Here is a 13,594-nt window from a genome sequence, read left to right as displayed (position 1 = left end):
GAGGCTGCTACTTGAAAAGGATTTATTTTTATAGAAGCTATAAAGTGTTATCAGGCTGAGTTGTTGCTTTTTTGTACTTAGCTCTACACAGCTGATTTACAATGAGTACAGCTTCAGCTCCCCGGCGTCCGTCATTACAGGAGAACAGTAGTGAGCACGTCGAGGGTCAACGCCCCCGAGTTAGGATTAAAAAGTTTAACAGATGAGTGATAGAAAAGTCTGATGTGAAGAAGTCGGGTCAGCTTTAAATGATGTAATTTCTGGCTCAGCAATGTCACACATTTTTTACAACTAAATTAAATCTGGATGTACTTGAGTCAGTTCAAGGTCTGATGGTGAACCAGACTTTCTTTGTCAAGAGTTAGAAGTTGTTCTGCAGTTTCCACTGATCCACATTTTCACACAGACAGTCGATATTTTTTGTTTATTATTGTCTCACCCTGATTTTATCTATTAACATATGGGTTAAAGCTCCATCCAGTCTAAAGGTAGTAAGTAGGTAACGTCCAGAACTTTGTGATGTCTCAACAAAGCAGTCACCGCCCTCAGCCACGCCCCAAGCCCCGCCCACCTGGACCCCCCATCCACCTTTGCAGGATTTGGTTTCTCTGAGTGTTTACCAGAAATCTGAAATTTTATTCCATCACTCAGAAAACAGTCAGCCAATCAGAAGAGAGGCTCTGATGCTCTCTTCTCATTGGCTGACTGACCTGTCGTTACTAGAGCCCCAGAGAGAACCTGAGAGAGGAGATGTAAAACTACACTGAGATGGTTTTTGGTTCTTAAAACCACAAATATATCTTCTGATGGAGATCAACACTTCAGATAAACCACAGAAGAAGAGTAAAATATGGAGCTTTAATGAATGTAAATCATAAGACAAGACACAGACACAGTGTCAGCGGTGTCATCTCATCCAAATTTGGGGCTAACCACTTTGTGCTAACGTGGTTCCATCACTGAATCGGTTGGGACAGCTTTGGATGTGGCTCAGGAGGCAGAGCAGTCGTCCTTGTTTGATCCCGGCTCATCCAGAGACTGTGTCGAAGTGTCCTTGAGCACGACACTGAGCCTCTGACTGCACCTGAGGCTGCGTGTCAGTGTGTGAATGAGCGTGAAGACACTGTAAAGTGCTGTGAGCGGTTGATAGACAGGAGAAGCTCCATATAAATGCAGTTCATTTACCTGTGAATCAAGCAGCTCCCTTTGAACCTTAAGTTGTAGTTTCTTTAATATACGGATCCAGTGAAGTCAGGGTGACGACACCCTGGATGAACCTGAACATCGCTGCAGGCTTCAGTACCTTCCTCATGGTTTGCTTTGTTTCAGGTTTAAGCAGAGAGAAGATCATGTGACTGATCTGAAACCCACGAGTCTCTTTAGTCTGATAAACTAAAATGTTTCTGAGCGACGTTCGATGAGTTAAGAGAAGCCATGTAAGAGTGAGGACGGTCTGTCTGCCCCCCCCCCGTTTCCTAAATGACACCGTCTCAGCGCCCGGTGAGGATTTGAATCTATCACACGCTGCACATGCTCACAGAGAAAATTTCATGTCCTGCCCAGATTGTGGCGGGCATATTCCTCACCGCCGGTTCGACCCCCAGAGCCCCCCCCACCCCCTTCAATGTGAGGGGGAGTCTTCCAGGAGGACTGATGGGGGCCATTGTGTTCGTCACAAACCACTACCTGCTAATATAAGACATTAGAGACGACAGCCCACATTTTATGGCCCACTTTCTCTTCCCTCTCCTCCTCCGGCAAGTTATGAACTCCCAGGATTCACCTGGAGGTCGCAGACTCAAGGTCGCAGAGGCAGGAGAGAGTCAGCTGCTTGAGAAGAGCTTGATAAAGCCACTGACCCTGTAATATAGGGTTTTTATAGGATTTTCCTCTTCATCACAGATCCAGTATGGCTTTAATCCAAACATTATTTATAGGGATGTGCCAAAGCCTGCCTGTCGACGGAAATTTCTCCCAGCAGGCTCCACTGCTGGCTTTAAAAATCCTCTTCAGAACGAGTTTTTCTTTCTTTTAGGCTTTTGGCTGATGTTTCTATTTAGAGCCTTTGCAGCCTGCGCAGCAGCAGAATAAACCTTCAATTCCTGGATGAGCAGAGCGGACGGGCAGGCCGGAGTAAAGTGGAGCAGATTAAAGCGTCAGTGATCTGATGGTGCTATGTGAGCGCAGAGCAAAAGCAAAACGGCAAAGAGCAAGAAAGTAAATAACAGTTTAAGAACCAGTGAAACACAAACAGGAGAATGTTTCTTTTTCATGCATCTGTTGGGTTTGGAAGCGAATCCCAACAAATCCACTGGAGCTCAGACAGTACGATGATTAATCATGTGGTGGTTTCACAGAAAATTAATCTGCAACTGTTTTGCAAACTGATGAATCGTCTGTCGCTTCTCAGTGATATGATGCAGTGAGAGGTTTGACAGTTGTTTAGCATCTGACATCTTTGCTCTGTGATGATGGTCTGTTCATGAATCTGTTGTTTGATTCATGGTATTTGGTTAGAACACACGTTGACCCTCCACTCTCTTTTATTTATCCTCCTCCACTGCTCCGTTACTCTTCCTCTTAATGTCTCCATGTCTCTTTCTTTCTGTCTCATTCGTCTTCTTTCTTTTATCTTTCCGTCCTTCTGCGTTCATCTTTCATCATCCCTTTCTTTCTTCTCCCTCCCACCAGGAAAGCGGAGATGGAGCTGAAGAGGAAGCACGAAGAGGAGGAGAGGAAGAGGAGGGAGGAGGAGGAGAGGAGGATTCAGGTGGGTGTCGCTGCGGGGTCCAGCAGACGGGGGCCGTCTGTCGGCTGAGTTCAGCACAACCAGCCCAGCCCTACAGACGACCCTTATGAGGAAGTTAGAGTTTGGGGGGGAAAATCCTCTCTTTAAAAGCACTGTGAGCATCCAGGTTCTTTCAACCACGACCACAAGCTTCCTCTAACCTGGAGTTTTTTAGTTGACTGTGATTGGCTGGCCTGTCCTGACAGCCTGTGAAGTGATTTGTTCTTACAGCAGTTTCAGTTTCAGTGGAAGTGATGGGTGAAAAAACAAAATGTAAAAATGTAAAAATGAAGTTCAGGAAACATGAATGTGAGGCTTCAGGAGTCAGATCCACGGTTACGTTCCCTCCTCCTGTTGCCACAGACACAGACACCAAACATTGTCCAGTGAAGCACAAAGAGGGAATTTCAAAATAAAATAACAATTAAAAAAAAGTATTTGGGGGCAGCCAACTGTGACGTCACCCACTGGTTTGTGAACGGCCGTTTTGAAGCCTCGACTTCATAGCGTGGCCGTCGCCATCTTGGTTTTTTGAAACCAGAAGCCCTCAGGCCTGCATGGGGGCTGGTCTGAGGTCAGGTGGGCAAAGCCCTCGCTCACTCAGCTCCCAGCTGCTGTTGGTGTAACACACAGTGACACTGAGATAACTGACCCCCACCCCCTGCTCTCAGTCCTCTCTCCTGCAGTCAGGATGAATTGAGGCCTAATGGCAGCTAATTAGACTTGATAAAAAAAAATGATTGTCCTGTTTATTTTCCTGCCTGTGTTCAGTTCATTTTTACCTTTGAGGTAATATAAACCTATTTTGGGCCCATCACACATCATTTTTTGTGGGAGGCTTGAGGCGCAGGAGGCGCCACAGTCAGGGAGACGACTCACAGATAAAAACTGTTTTCAAACATCATGATCTGGTTTTAGGAAAGAGAGAAACCTTCAAGGAAGAGGAAATGTTTAACTTCCCCACCTCTGATAAAGTGCAGCACAACAACTGCCCCAAACATTTCAATAGTAAACGTCCAAGATTGTTCCAAAGTCAGATTTCTAATTAAACAGAAATGAGAATTTTGATCTTTTTCTAATATAAAAAAAAAGCCAGACGAGGAAAGAAAACCAGATGCCCAGATGTCGTGTCCGGAGTGGACAGAAGTAGCAGCAGTGGAATTACAGTAAGAAAAGTACTTTTAAATGAAGTACATAAAGTATAATAGTAAGCAAATGTGAAGTGTGATGAGTCAAAGAGTTTCAGTTTGGGGAGGAGACACTGAGGAGCAGGTGTGATGAGACCTGGGCTGTTTGCTTTAAGAGGAGCTTTTCTAATCAGAGCTTCCTGAAATCCCAGGTGATATCATCGTTTTCTGACTCACAGCCCTGAACTGAAAACCCCCCAGCACAGATCCCTTACTGCCCCGTGACAGGAGGGAGCTCAGTAACTTAACAAAACCAACTGAAGAAAAGAGTTTGATTCATGTTTTCACAACATGTGATCGTGCGTCTGCACCGCAGAGTGATGAGGGGGGGGGGGGTCGTGGTGGTATCGCTGCGTTTGCGTCCGCGTCCTCACAGCTCGGTGTTTGCAGGACGAGCGAGTCGAAGCCCTGAAATCCTCCTGCGCAGCTCGACTGTCCTCTAATCCGTCTCTATCTGTTCTGGCAGCGACATGGCTGCACTTCACCTCTCTCATCACGCCTCTGTCTCTGTGAGGGTCAGCTTATTTCTGTTCTTGTGAGGACTTCAAAGTAAAGACATGTCCTGTAATTTATCGTTTCTCTGGTATTTTCGGGTCTGGATTTAGGTTTAAGATTGAGGATCAGGTTCAGGTTAAAGTAAACATCTATAGTCAAGACTCTGGACTTTTATTTTCTTAAAGGAAGTGAGAGAAGCAGGTGAGATGATGATTATTTCACCTGTTGGCAGCAAAAATCACCTTTTTTTTGTTTCAGAAATTTTGCCAATTCAAGTGTTGTTGATGAGTAAGACTCGAATCAACAGAGTCAGTGTTCGTTCATTCTCTGAAACAAATCAAGTTCATTTACATGTAAAACAGGTTGAAATCATCACACTTCACAGGAAGATCGTGTCACTTGTTTGAAGGACACAACACCTGAACTCACCATCAGTTAAAATGGCAAAATCAACTCATTTCAGTGGAATCAAGTAAATCTTCACAGGTCTTCCTCACTGAGCTCACACAGTCGAGACGTTCAGCAGATGCATCAGTCCGGCCACTTTACAGATGCCAACACATTTCTTTGTGTGTGTGTGTGTGTGTGTGTGTGTGTGTGTGTGATGGAGAGATAGTGGGTTTTATGGGTCATGGAGTTTTTATCTTTATTATCCAGCGTGTCTCCATCTGGCCCAGCTGTTGCCGTTGCGGCTGGTTCCTCCGGTTCCCCGGGGCGTCGACCCGCCCCGGATCAAGTGCAGATTTTAGCACCGAGTGGTGGGTGAACAGATCAAAGCTGCTGGCCCGGGGCCCAGAGCCCCAGGCTGGGTTACCCACAAATCCATCTCCTGCACTTCCATCAGCTCAGAGCCGCTGGTCTTCTCGTTCGTTCTTCTAAATATTCATGTCTCCCTGAAGAGTCCTGCAGGGCTCAGGATTTAAGGAGAGGAGGTGAAGACAGTCCCAGGTTTTATTTCTCTCTGTATCAAACAGTTAAAGTTATGATCCAACGTCATGTCAAATTTTTCTCAGTATGAAATTAAAGCTGATATTCATAATTTACACCTGTCGATCGTGACCAAACTGATCCATGACTGTAAAACTGGGTCCAGGAACTCCAGGAAAGTGATTTGCAAACGCTGCTTAGATGCAGATCTCGGTCTGCAGATCGCTCTCTGATCACCAGTAAAACAGTGACTCATACATTGACTCAGGTGCAATCATGAAATCATGGAAATCGTTGCTGGCCAACACCAAACATCCCCAAAACCTCTGAATCTGCCTGCTGATGGAAAACACCTGAAAACAATCAGAGTAACTGCTTAAAGAAATCTTTACTCATCCCCTGAATTTCCATTAAAACGCAGCCCTGATCTGAGGCTGAATAAAATCTTTAAACCTCCCCCCACTGATAAAACGCAGCCTGAAACAGAAACAAACTGCAAACAGCTGCTGGGAACAGTGATGATAAAGATAACAGCAGCTCTCAGCTGCCAAATAAACCCACTACAAAACAAAGTCTGTAACAAAGTCCCAGCAGCAACTTTTTTACTGTCGAATAAGAATCCACAACGCTGCACCCACACACCTCAGCTGTTTGACTGAGCCCCAGTTATTACCCAGCGTGCACTTCAGACACTGGTGAAAAGGCCTTTAAATAATTTAAAATAAAGATTTTTGATGCAGCTGTTGTAAGTATGTATAACTATACAACAAATTTATATTTAGTTTTGTTCTGTTCGTCTCATGTAGGATTTTTCAATATATAAAATCTGTAGAGAAGAAAAATCTTTATCTGTAACTAAATTATTTCTGCATTTAAATTGTATTATATGTCATTTGTAAAATGACATGTTATTAAATATAATTTGTAAAATAACTATATTTAATGTGTAAATTAATTAATTGTTATCATTAATCATTGCATTATATTATAATAATTTTTGAATTGATCATTATATATAAAAACAATATAACAAAAGCAGAAAAACCAAGTTCAGCTGTTAATTTACTTTTTTTTTTTAACTGTTACACAAGTTTGCAACTTTTTATGTTTTTAACTTTTTAAGTTCTATTTATAGTTTGGTTCATGGCAACAAACCTAGACTGTCTTAGATCTCCTCTATGCAACCCTAAGAGGATCTGTTAACGATGAGAGCAGGAGCATCAACATTAAGTGTGTTGTAAAGAGAATAAGGTTGAAGAATTCCTCAGTGTCTGATATTTGGATGAACTTCAGGTAATGAATTGAAGACCTTCACTTCTGTCCTCCCTGAGTCGGTCAAGGAGCCGCTTGACTTATGAGAGCTGGTTCATGAGGAAAGGTGCAAACGGGGGCATTAATCATCCAGTTTAGCCCCTCCCTACACTCGCTGCCCCTCGTCCCTTCTTTAATGAGCAGGACAGAGATGAAGGAAGCCCCCCCCCCACCCCTACCCCCCACCCCTGGGCTGCAGCTCCTCACCTGCTCTGTTTGTAGGAGGGTTGCAGGTCGTCTGTGTGTTAATGCCAGTGCATCCATCAGGAGTTTTCTGCATCTGCTGAATACAAACACTTCACAGGGTCCTCAGTCTTTCCAGTTAGATTTTCTTTTGTGTGTGTGTGTGTGTGTGTGTGTGTGTGTGTAAGAACAAAAGTGTGCATCCACCAGACCTCTACGGCTGCAACTGATTAATCTGTTGAAAATCCTCACATCTGAGAAACCGAAGCTGGACTCTCTCTGACCCTGTGTTTGAAAACTTGCCAAAAGTACATCATCCAAGTCAAATCTGCTGAAGTCTGTTTGTTGTTGTTATGTTATTTTTTTGCCACCATGTCTTTTTATCACTGGGAGGCATCAAAGTAAGAAATTTTATTCTGAATAAAGTGGCTCAGTTGTACGGTGGCCCTGAGAGCTCAACGCACTGCAGCTTAAGAAAACACAGAAGTAAACACAAACAAATTCAGTGTTTGGACGCACTTGTATTATATTATAATACGTACAAGTCACAAAGCAGGGTTGACTTTAAGTTCCCACACTGAGGCCTCTCAAGTGAATGTAGCATAAGATCCATGGTTTACTGCAGTTTTACACCTACAGGTGCTGAGGAGTCGAAATCTGAACTGGCATCAACTTCCACACATTCACTGCAGGGGGCAACGAACAAACAGGTTCTGGAGGAGAACCAGCAGAAATGTAAACTGCTGTGTGTGTGTGTGTGTGTGTGTGTGTGCGCGCGCGTGCGCGCGCTCAGATGGAGATGGAGGTACAGCTGCAGGCGGAGCGGGAGGAGGAGGCGGCTCGGCAGGCCGTCCTGGAGCAGGAGAGGAGGGACAGGGAGCTGGCACTGAGGATCGCCCAGAGCGAGGCGGAGCTCATCCCGGAGGAGGTGCAGAACGAATCGGGCCTGCGCAGGTAACCGACACACCTGCCGTGCCTGTGTCACAGAAAGTCTCTGCCTGTTGTCAGTTTTCTTTTGGACCTTGTGACACTGGACTGTTCTCCTGCGGCGAGATTTGACCTTCATCACTTAAAGCTAATGGAGGTCTGCAGGGCGCTGAGGCACAGAGTGTCTTTAAAAAGGGAAGAAACACTATTAGCTTTGGTTAAAACCATCAGCCAATAAAATTACTGTGGTGAGAAATTGTTTCTGCCCAACCAGAAAAGAGAAGTGCAGGGTTGCAGGAGGATTGTGAGCAGACACATTGTTATTAACACAGACGAGATCAGAACATGTTTTTCTCCAACTTTCCTCTGACCTTTGTTAGTTTTTCTTCCTCAAGTCTGTAAAAACTATTCAAATGAAACAGCTTTTATCTGTGAGCCTTCATTAGATGGGCCGGCAGTAATGAAAACACGGCAGGGATGTTCTCTGAGCCTTTGTGTGACGCGTCCGGCTCACACAGGTGTGAACTGAGTGTCTGTGGGGCTGTGACTTCTCCGAACCAGCGTCTTCCAGGGTGGGGGCTGTTGTTCAGCTCTTCCTCTGAGCCCGTACAGCTGATCCAGTCCATCCTGTGTTTAACCTTCTTCTTCTTCTTCTTCTTGTTTTTTGTTTTTTTCTTCCTCCCAGCAACGGCTCCTCAGTTCCATCGTCCCCAGAGAGAGCAGCGTAAGACCCGGCGATTTATCCCTTTAATTTCACCCCCAGTCCCACCTGCCTTTGACCGTTAAACCCTAACCAGCCCCCTCCCCCCTCCCCTCCCTGCATGCTGTAACAATCTGCCAGCCGAGCACAGACCCCTGTTCTGTATCGATGAGATCCTGATTCCAACTAACAGACTCACCTGTTCAATTGAAGGCACTTATTTATTTTATTTATTTATTTTTTATTTTAAAGGACTTTTATTGTCCAGATACGACCAAAGTAACAAGCACCAGTTTTAACTGTTGCTCCAACGTGATTGTCACAAGAGGAGACACGTGATCTGAGCCTGTGTTTATCAAACCTCTGAGAATCAGTTTAAAATGAGAGAGTGATTGATGATTGATAACTGATAACTGTTAAAACACTCTCTTTCTGTTCAACAGCTTCACTCAGTTGAACACACTCAGGGTTTTGCTGCTGCAGCTTAAAAACAGCTTCTTACTCTGTTTCAGTTTGTCAGAGAAACATCTCAGTGACTTCATCAGTAGAGAAGAAAAAACATTCAAGTGTCTGGAAATCTACATGAATCTGAATTATATAAACAGTATCTACATCAGATACTGTTCATAATGACCAGTGGAGACACAATAAAACTGCAGGATAGATTTTAACAGATATTTTGCAATAAATGACTTTCTCTTAGTTTCTCAGCAGTTTGATAAATCCGGGCCTCGTCCTCTGATCAGAGCCTGGAAGGTGAATCACTCCTCAGTGAGTCGCGGGGGAAAGGAATCACCTCTCCTCCTCTTGATTGGTTTGTTATATTGTGCAGTGCTGCTCCGTTTTATAATCCTATAATCCTCTGTTTACAGTGCTGCTGGATCCACAAAGCTCAAGGGCTTGACCATGTAGGTTTCCTCTCAACGCACCTTCAGACACCTTCAGGGCACTGAGCGGCGTCAGCTGCAGATTTCAATTTAATAACTAGAGCGGCTGCATGAGTCAGACGCTGGGCTCTGCGGTCTGGAGTCGGTCCCACCATGTTGTTACTCAGGACCGTGAAGCAGTTCAGAGACACTTCCTGACAGGCTGAGGCACCTTGTGTGGTCGCTGGCAGCTGGTGGCAGAGCTGTGGCTCTTCTCTGCAGCGACACACACACACACACACACACACACACAGCGTCCCTCTGACAGTGGAAATGATGCTTCACGTCATGAATGAGCTGTCAGGCTCTCAGAGGACGCCACACAGCAGCAGGTGGCTCCAGGCCTCAGGCCTCTGCTCCTCTCTCAGGTTTCTGTTCCTCCTGCTGCAGAGTTCCTCGTTTCACTCGTCTCCACAGAAAAACAACACAACACGTCCTTCAGAATAAAACCAGTTTGACTCAAACAACAAACATCAGAGTCTCTGCAGGAGACACACACACAGGAGAGAAACAGGGCGAACTGAAACTGAAACTGAAGGCCACACAGATCTTCATCTGTATGCATCCTCCTCTTCATCTCCTTACCTCCTCCTCTTCATCTCCTTACCTTCTCCTCTTCATCTCCTTACCTTCTCCTCTTTCTTCTCTTCATCGCTTTACCTTCTCCTCTTCATCACTTTACCTCCTCCTCTTCATCTCCTTACCTTCTCCTCTTCTTTCTTCTCTTCATCTCTTTGCCTTCTCCTCTTCCTCCTCCTCTTCATCTCTTCATCTTCCTCCATCCATCTCTGTCATTTTTTTTGTGATCTTCCTCCTTCTTCACAATTCTCTCACCATTTTTCTTTTCTTTCATTTTTTCTTCTTTGTTTCTGTCTCTTCTCGTTTTCTTCCTCCATCTTTGCTTCTCTCTTGTTATTCATCTACTCTGAATATTTCTGTGCCATTTTGTAAATTTGGTAACACAACATGTTAATAACTGTTTTTTACACTGGCACCCTCGTGCTTTTTTAGGGAAGAGATGGCGAAGGAAATGACTGAACTTCTGGCTCGGTGGGTAGAAGCCGATCATAAATCTCTCCACGAAATCAATCTGATCACGTGATTGACAGAATTATTGATACAAATAGAACCATGTGATACAAAACTCCTCTTTAAAGGTCCAGTTGATCTGGTTGATTGATGATGATCAATATGTAAATTATGAATGTTGATTAGAAGAGTTAATTCCCTCAGAAAAAACAATCACATTTAAAATCCTGCACATTTTTTCTCGTTCGTCTCCAACTCGTTTTAAATTTTAATCTTTTAAAGATCCACTCTGTGATTTTCCCGACATTCAGAAAATGTGAAAGATTTAGTGCTCGTCATTTTCTTGTTGTTGGAGCTTATCAGATAATTTAATCAAAAATCTTCGTCGGTTCACAGACAGAGTCTCCAAGCACCTGAGGCTTCTTCACCTTTAGGCCTCAGCAGTGACGTAAAAGAAAACAAGAAAAGAATCTTTGTTGTTTAGTTGCTTATATGTTTTGTTCTTATTGTTTTCCGGGACCTACAGTTCATCAGATTGTATTTTCTGAAGCATATCTTGAGCAAAACTGACGACAGTCTTATTGCAACAAAAAAACAAAACGCACAACTTTCAGATATATGAGGTGACACATCTGCTTCAGGCTGCTGGCTGTTTGATAAAAAACACAACTGGTAAAAACTGAACTTCAGTCGTTCCAGAAGGATTTCACTTTTTTAGGCATCAAACATCTGCTCTGTTTAGTCCTGATTCACATTTGTAAAGTACGACCAGTTACTGTCGACCAGTTCAGAAGCTCGTTGGTGCCTGAGGCTCAGTCCTTCGTTTGACTGACCAGAGAAATTTGAGGTAAATTCACAAATATAAAGAATTTTCTGTTGTTTGTCACTGATCATCACTGATGTGAACAAACAGAAAGGATCAGGTATTAAAAGAGCTGACAGGCGGCTGCCCCTCTGGGAGTGACTGAGCACTTTCTCGTCAGATTACTGAGTTTCCACTCGTTTTCCTCTCGGCATCAGCGCGGATGTGAATGAGTGATGTCAGCTGAACCGATGCCAGCCCCCCCAGGTTCCCCTGTTCGTCTGTCTGCAGCTAATTGGCTCAGGCCTCCTCTCACTATGCAACAAGCACGCTGCGACAGGAAGCAGGAGCAGAAGGTGACTGCAGCGCTCAGCCGCTTAGCTCACTGCCAAAGCCACCGTGTGCTTCTGGGAACACGGGTCCGAGGCCAGCTCCGGCTAATCACGAGCCGCAGAGCCACCCAATAGGATTAGAGAGGCAGCAGGGTCCCACCTCCAGCTCCCCGGTGATCTAAAAAGGGCAAATCCCGGTCAGGGATTAATCAGGCCTGTCAGCAGCGTGCCAACAGCTTGGCCCACAGCTGGAGAGGAGCCGCACACTTAACGCTGTCAATGATCATTTATAATTGAGGAGAGCGAGCCACTGGTCCTCTGCGGCTCCAGGCCCGGCAACAGCATGCGTCTTAATGATGTCATTCTCCAACCCTCTGTAGATCGACTGTAACTACCTCTCCCTCCTTCTAACTATGATGCTGCTGACCTGAGCACACCCTGATCTCCTCACTGTCTCCTTAACATCTGCAACAAACCTGTAGCCGCTCTACCTGTTGTATAACATCTGTGACTCTTGTTCCTGTTACTGTGACGACTTCCAGGTGGGAGGAGTTTACTGAGACAGACGATCAGGTGGTTCCTGTACCACTGTTCAGCTGAGGAAAACAAACCTGGAGTCCTGTCATTACAGATGTCAGCATCTGTTTTCTAAATGCTGCGTTGTCTTTTATGTACAGAGCTGTAGCCAAGTTCTTTACCGTGTTAATGAACAGCTGAGATCTGGAAACATGGAAACAAACCAGTGGGTCACAGGTTTTCTCTGATCTTCAGTTGCAGCCGGAGACGTTTGTCTTCAGGTTGTCCGTCCGTCCCGTTCTCATGAACGTGATATTTCAGTAACGGCTTGAGGGAATTTATTCATGTTTGGCTCAAACACTAATTTGGACTCAAAGATTGACTGGTCAAAGGTCAAAGGTCACTGTCACCTCACAAAACATGTTTTTGTCCATAACTCACAAATTCATTCGCTAATTATGACACAATTTAACTCAAATGTCAAATTTAAGGATAAAATTAAGTGATGTCATTTTATATATAAAAGGTCAAAGGTCAACTTCACTGTGACATCATAATGTTCTGCAGAAACACTTCTGACCATTATTCAGTGTGTTAACAGATTGTGACCAAATTTGTGACCTGGCAGGTTGATAGAACCGCGAGGTGAAGCTCGTAGTTTCTAATGAAAAACCAGATGGTTTCACATCTCAGATCTGTGAACGTTACTGAAACGACACATCTAAAAAACTTCAGTGTATTCCTTCTTGGGTTTTGTTTCTGCAGCTCTGGCCTTTGCTCTGTTGGTCACGTCAGTAGTGTCTTCACCAAAGTCATTTGTCTTTGATGAGGACACTAGAGTTTATCTTTTTGGGCAGAATCGTTATAACGGGTCCAGTCAGTCCAGGAACACGAGCAAACAAACCTCCAGGTTAGTCGAACTTATCTGGAACAGAAATTGTGACCATCCATCACACAGACGGCTTCAGTTTGACCCTCTGTGCTCACTGTTGTTGCGCTCGCACAGTTTCCTTGTCCAATCAGGGATTATTACCAACATGTCAGATCGTTTAATAACCTAGATAAACTGTTGGTCTGGTTCCAACCCGACTGATCGTCTGACGGCTTGTTTCAGTTGATCTGACTTCTTCTTCACTGTTTCCAGATCTCAGACATGAACTCGGTGGGAACAGCGCTCTCAGAAAGATTTATCCTTTGAGTTATTCTCTGTTGCATTAGCCTTTGCCAAATTTGGGGCTTTTCAAAAAGCTGTTTTTTTCTGCTGTTTCACTGCAGAAAAAAACAAAGGAAAATCTATGACAGATATAAATGAGATATGAGAATAATAATATCAGTTGGAGTCTGTAGGTGTCAAATCTATTGTTATTTCCCTAAATAAATATATATATCTACTGTGTGTCTGTGTGACACTCAGTAAACTCCACCCATCTAGTTCTTCTCTCCAAGTGAATAAATGACTTGCAAATCCTTC

General features: G+C 44.3%; 1 protein-coding gene across 8 annotated transcripts in view; it reads left to right on the top strand.

The window, feature by feature from the left end:
• Positions 1-13,594, top strand: part of LOC139612448 (unconventional myosin-VI) — a 121,501-nt gene that overhangs the window by 93,932 nt on the left and 13,975 nt on the right. For 4 of the 8 annotated variants that reach the window (XM_071468034.1, XM_071468033.1, XM_071468029.1 and 1 more), the window contains exons 27-31: positions 2,692-2,770; positions 7,685-7,845; positions 8,504-8,542; positions 9,391-9,426; positions 10,456-10,494. In XM_071468034.1, coding sequence (XP_071324135.1) covers positions 2,692-2,770; positions 7,685-7,845; positions 8,504-8,542; positions 9,391-9,426; positions 10,456-10,494 — 354 coding nt within the window. The remainder of the gene's footprint in view (positions 1-2,691; positions 2,771-7,684; positions 7,846-8,503; positions 8,543-9,390; positions 9,427-10,455; positions 10,495-13,594) is intronic. The other 4 variants (XM_071468035.1, XM_071468036.1, XM_071468031.1 and 1 more) reach the window with 3 other exon arrangements.

This window comes from Trachinotus anak, unplaced genomic scaffold (assembly GCF_046630095.1).
Source record: "Trachinotus anak isolate AG129_WGS33_773 ecotype Australia unplaced genomic scaffold, CSIRO_AGI_Tana_v1 ptg000031l, whole genome shotgun sequence".
In the NCBI taxonomy this organism is placed as follows: domain Eukaryota; kingdom Metazoa; phylum Chordata; class Actinopteri; order Carangiformes; family Carangidae; genus Trachinotus; species Trachinotus anak.
This window is presented reverse-complemented; position numbering and strand designations above follow the sequence as displayed.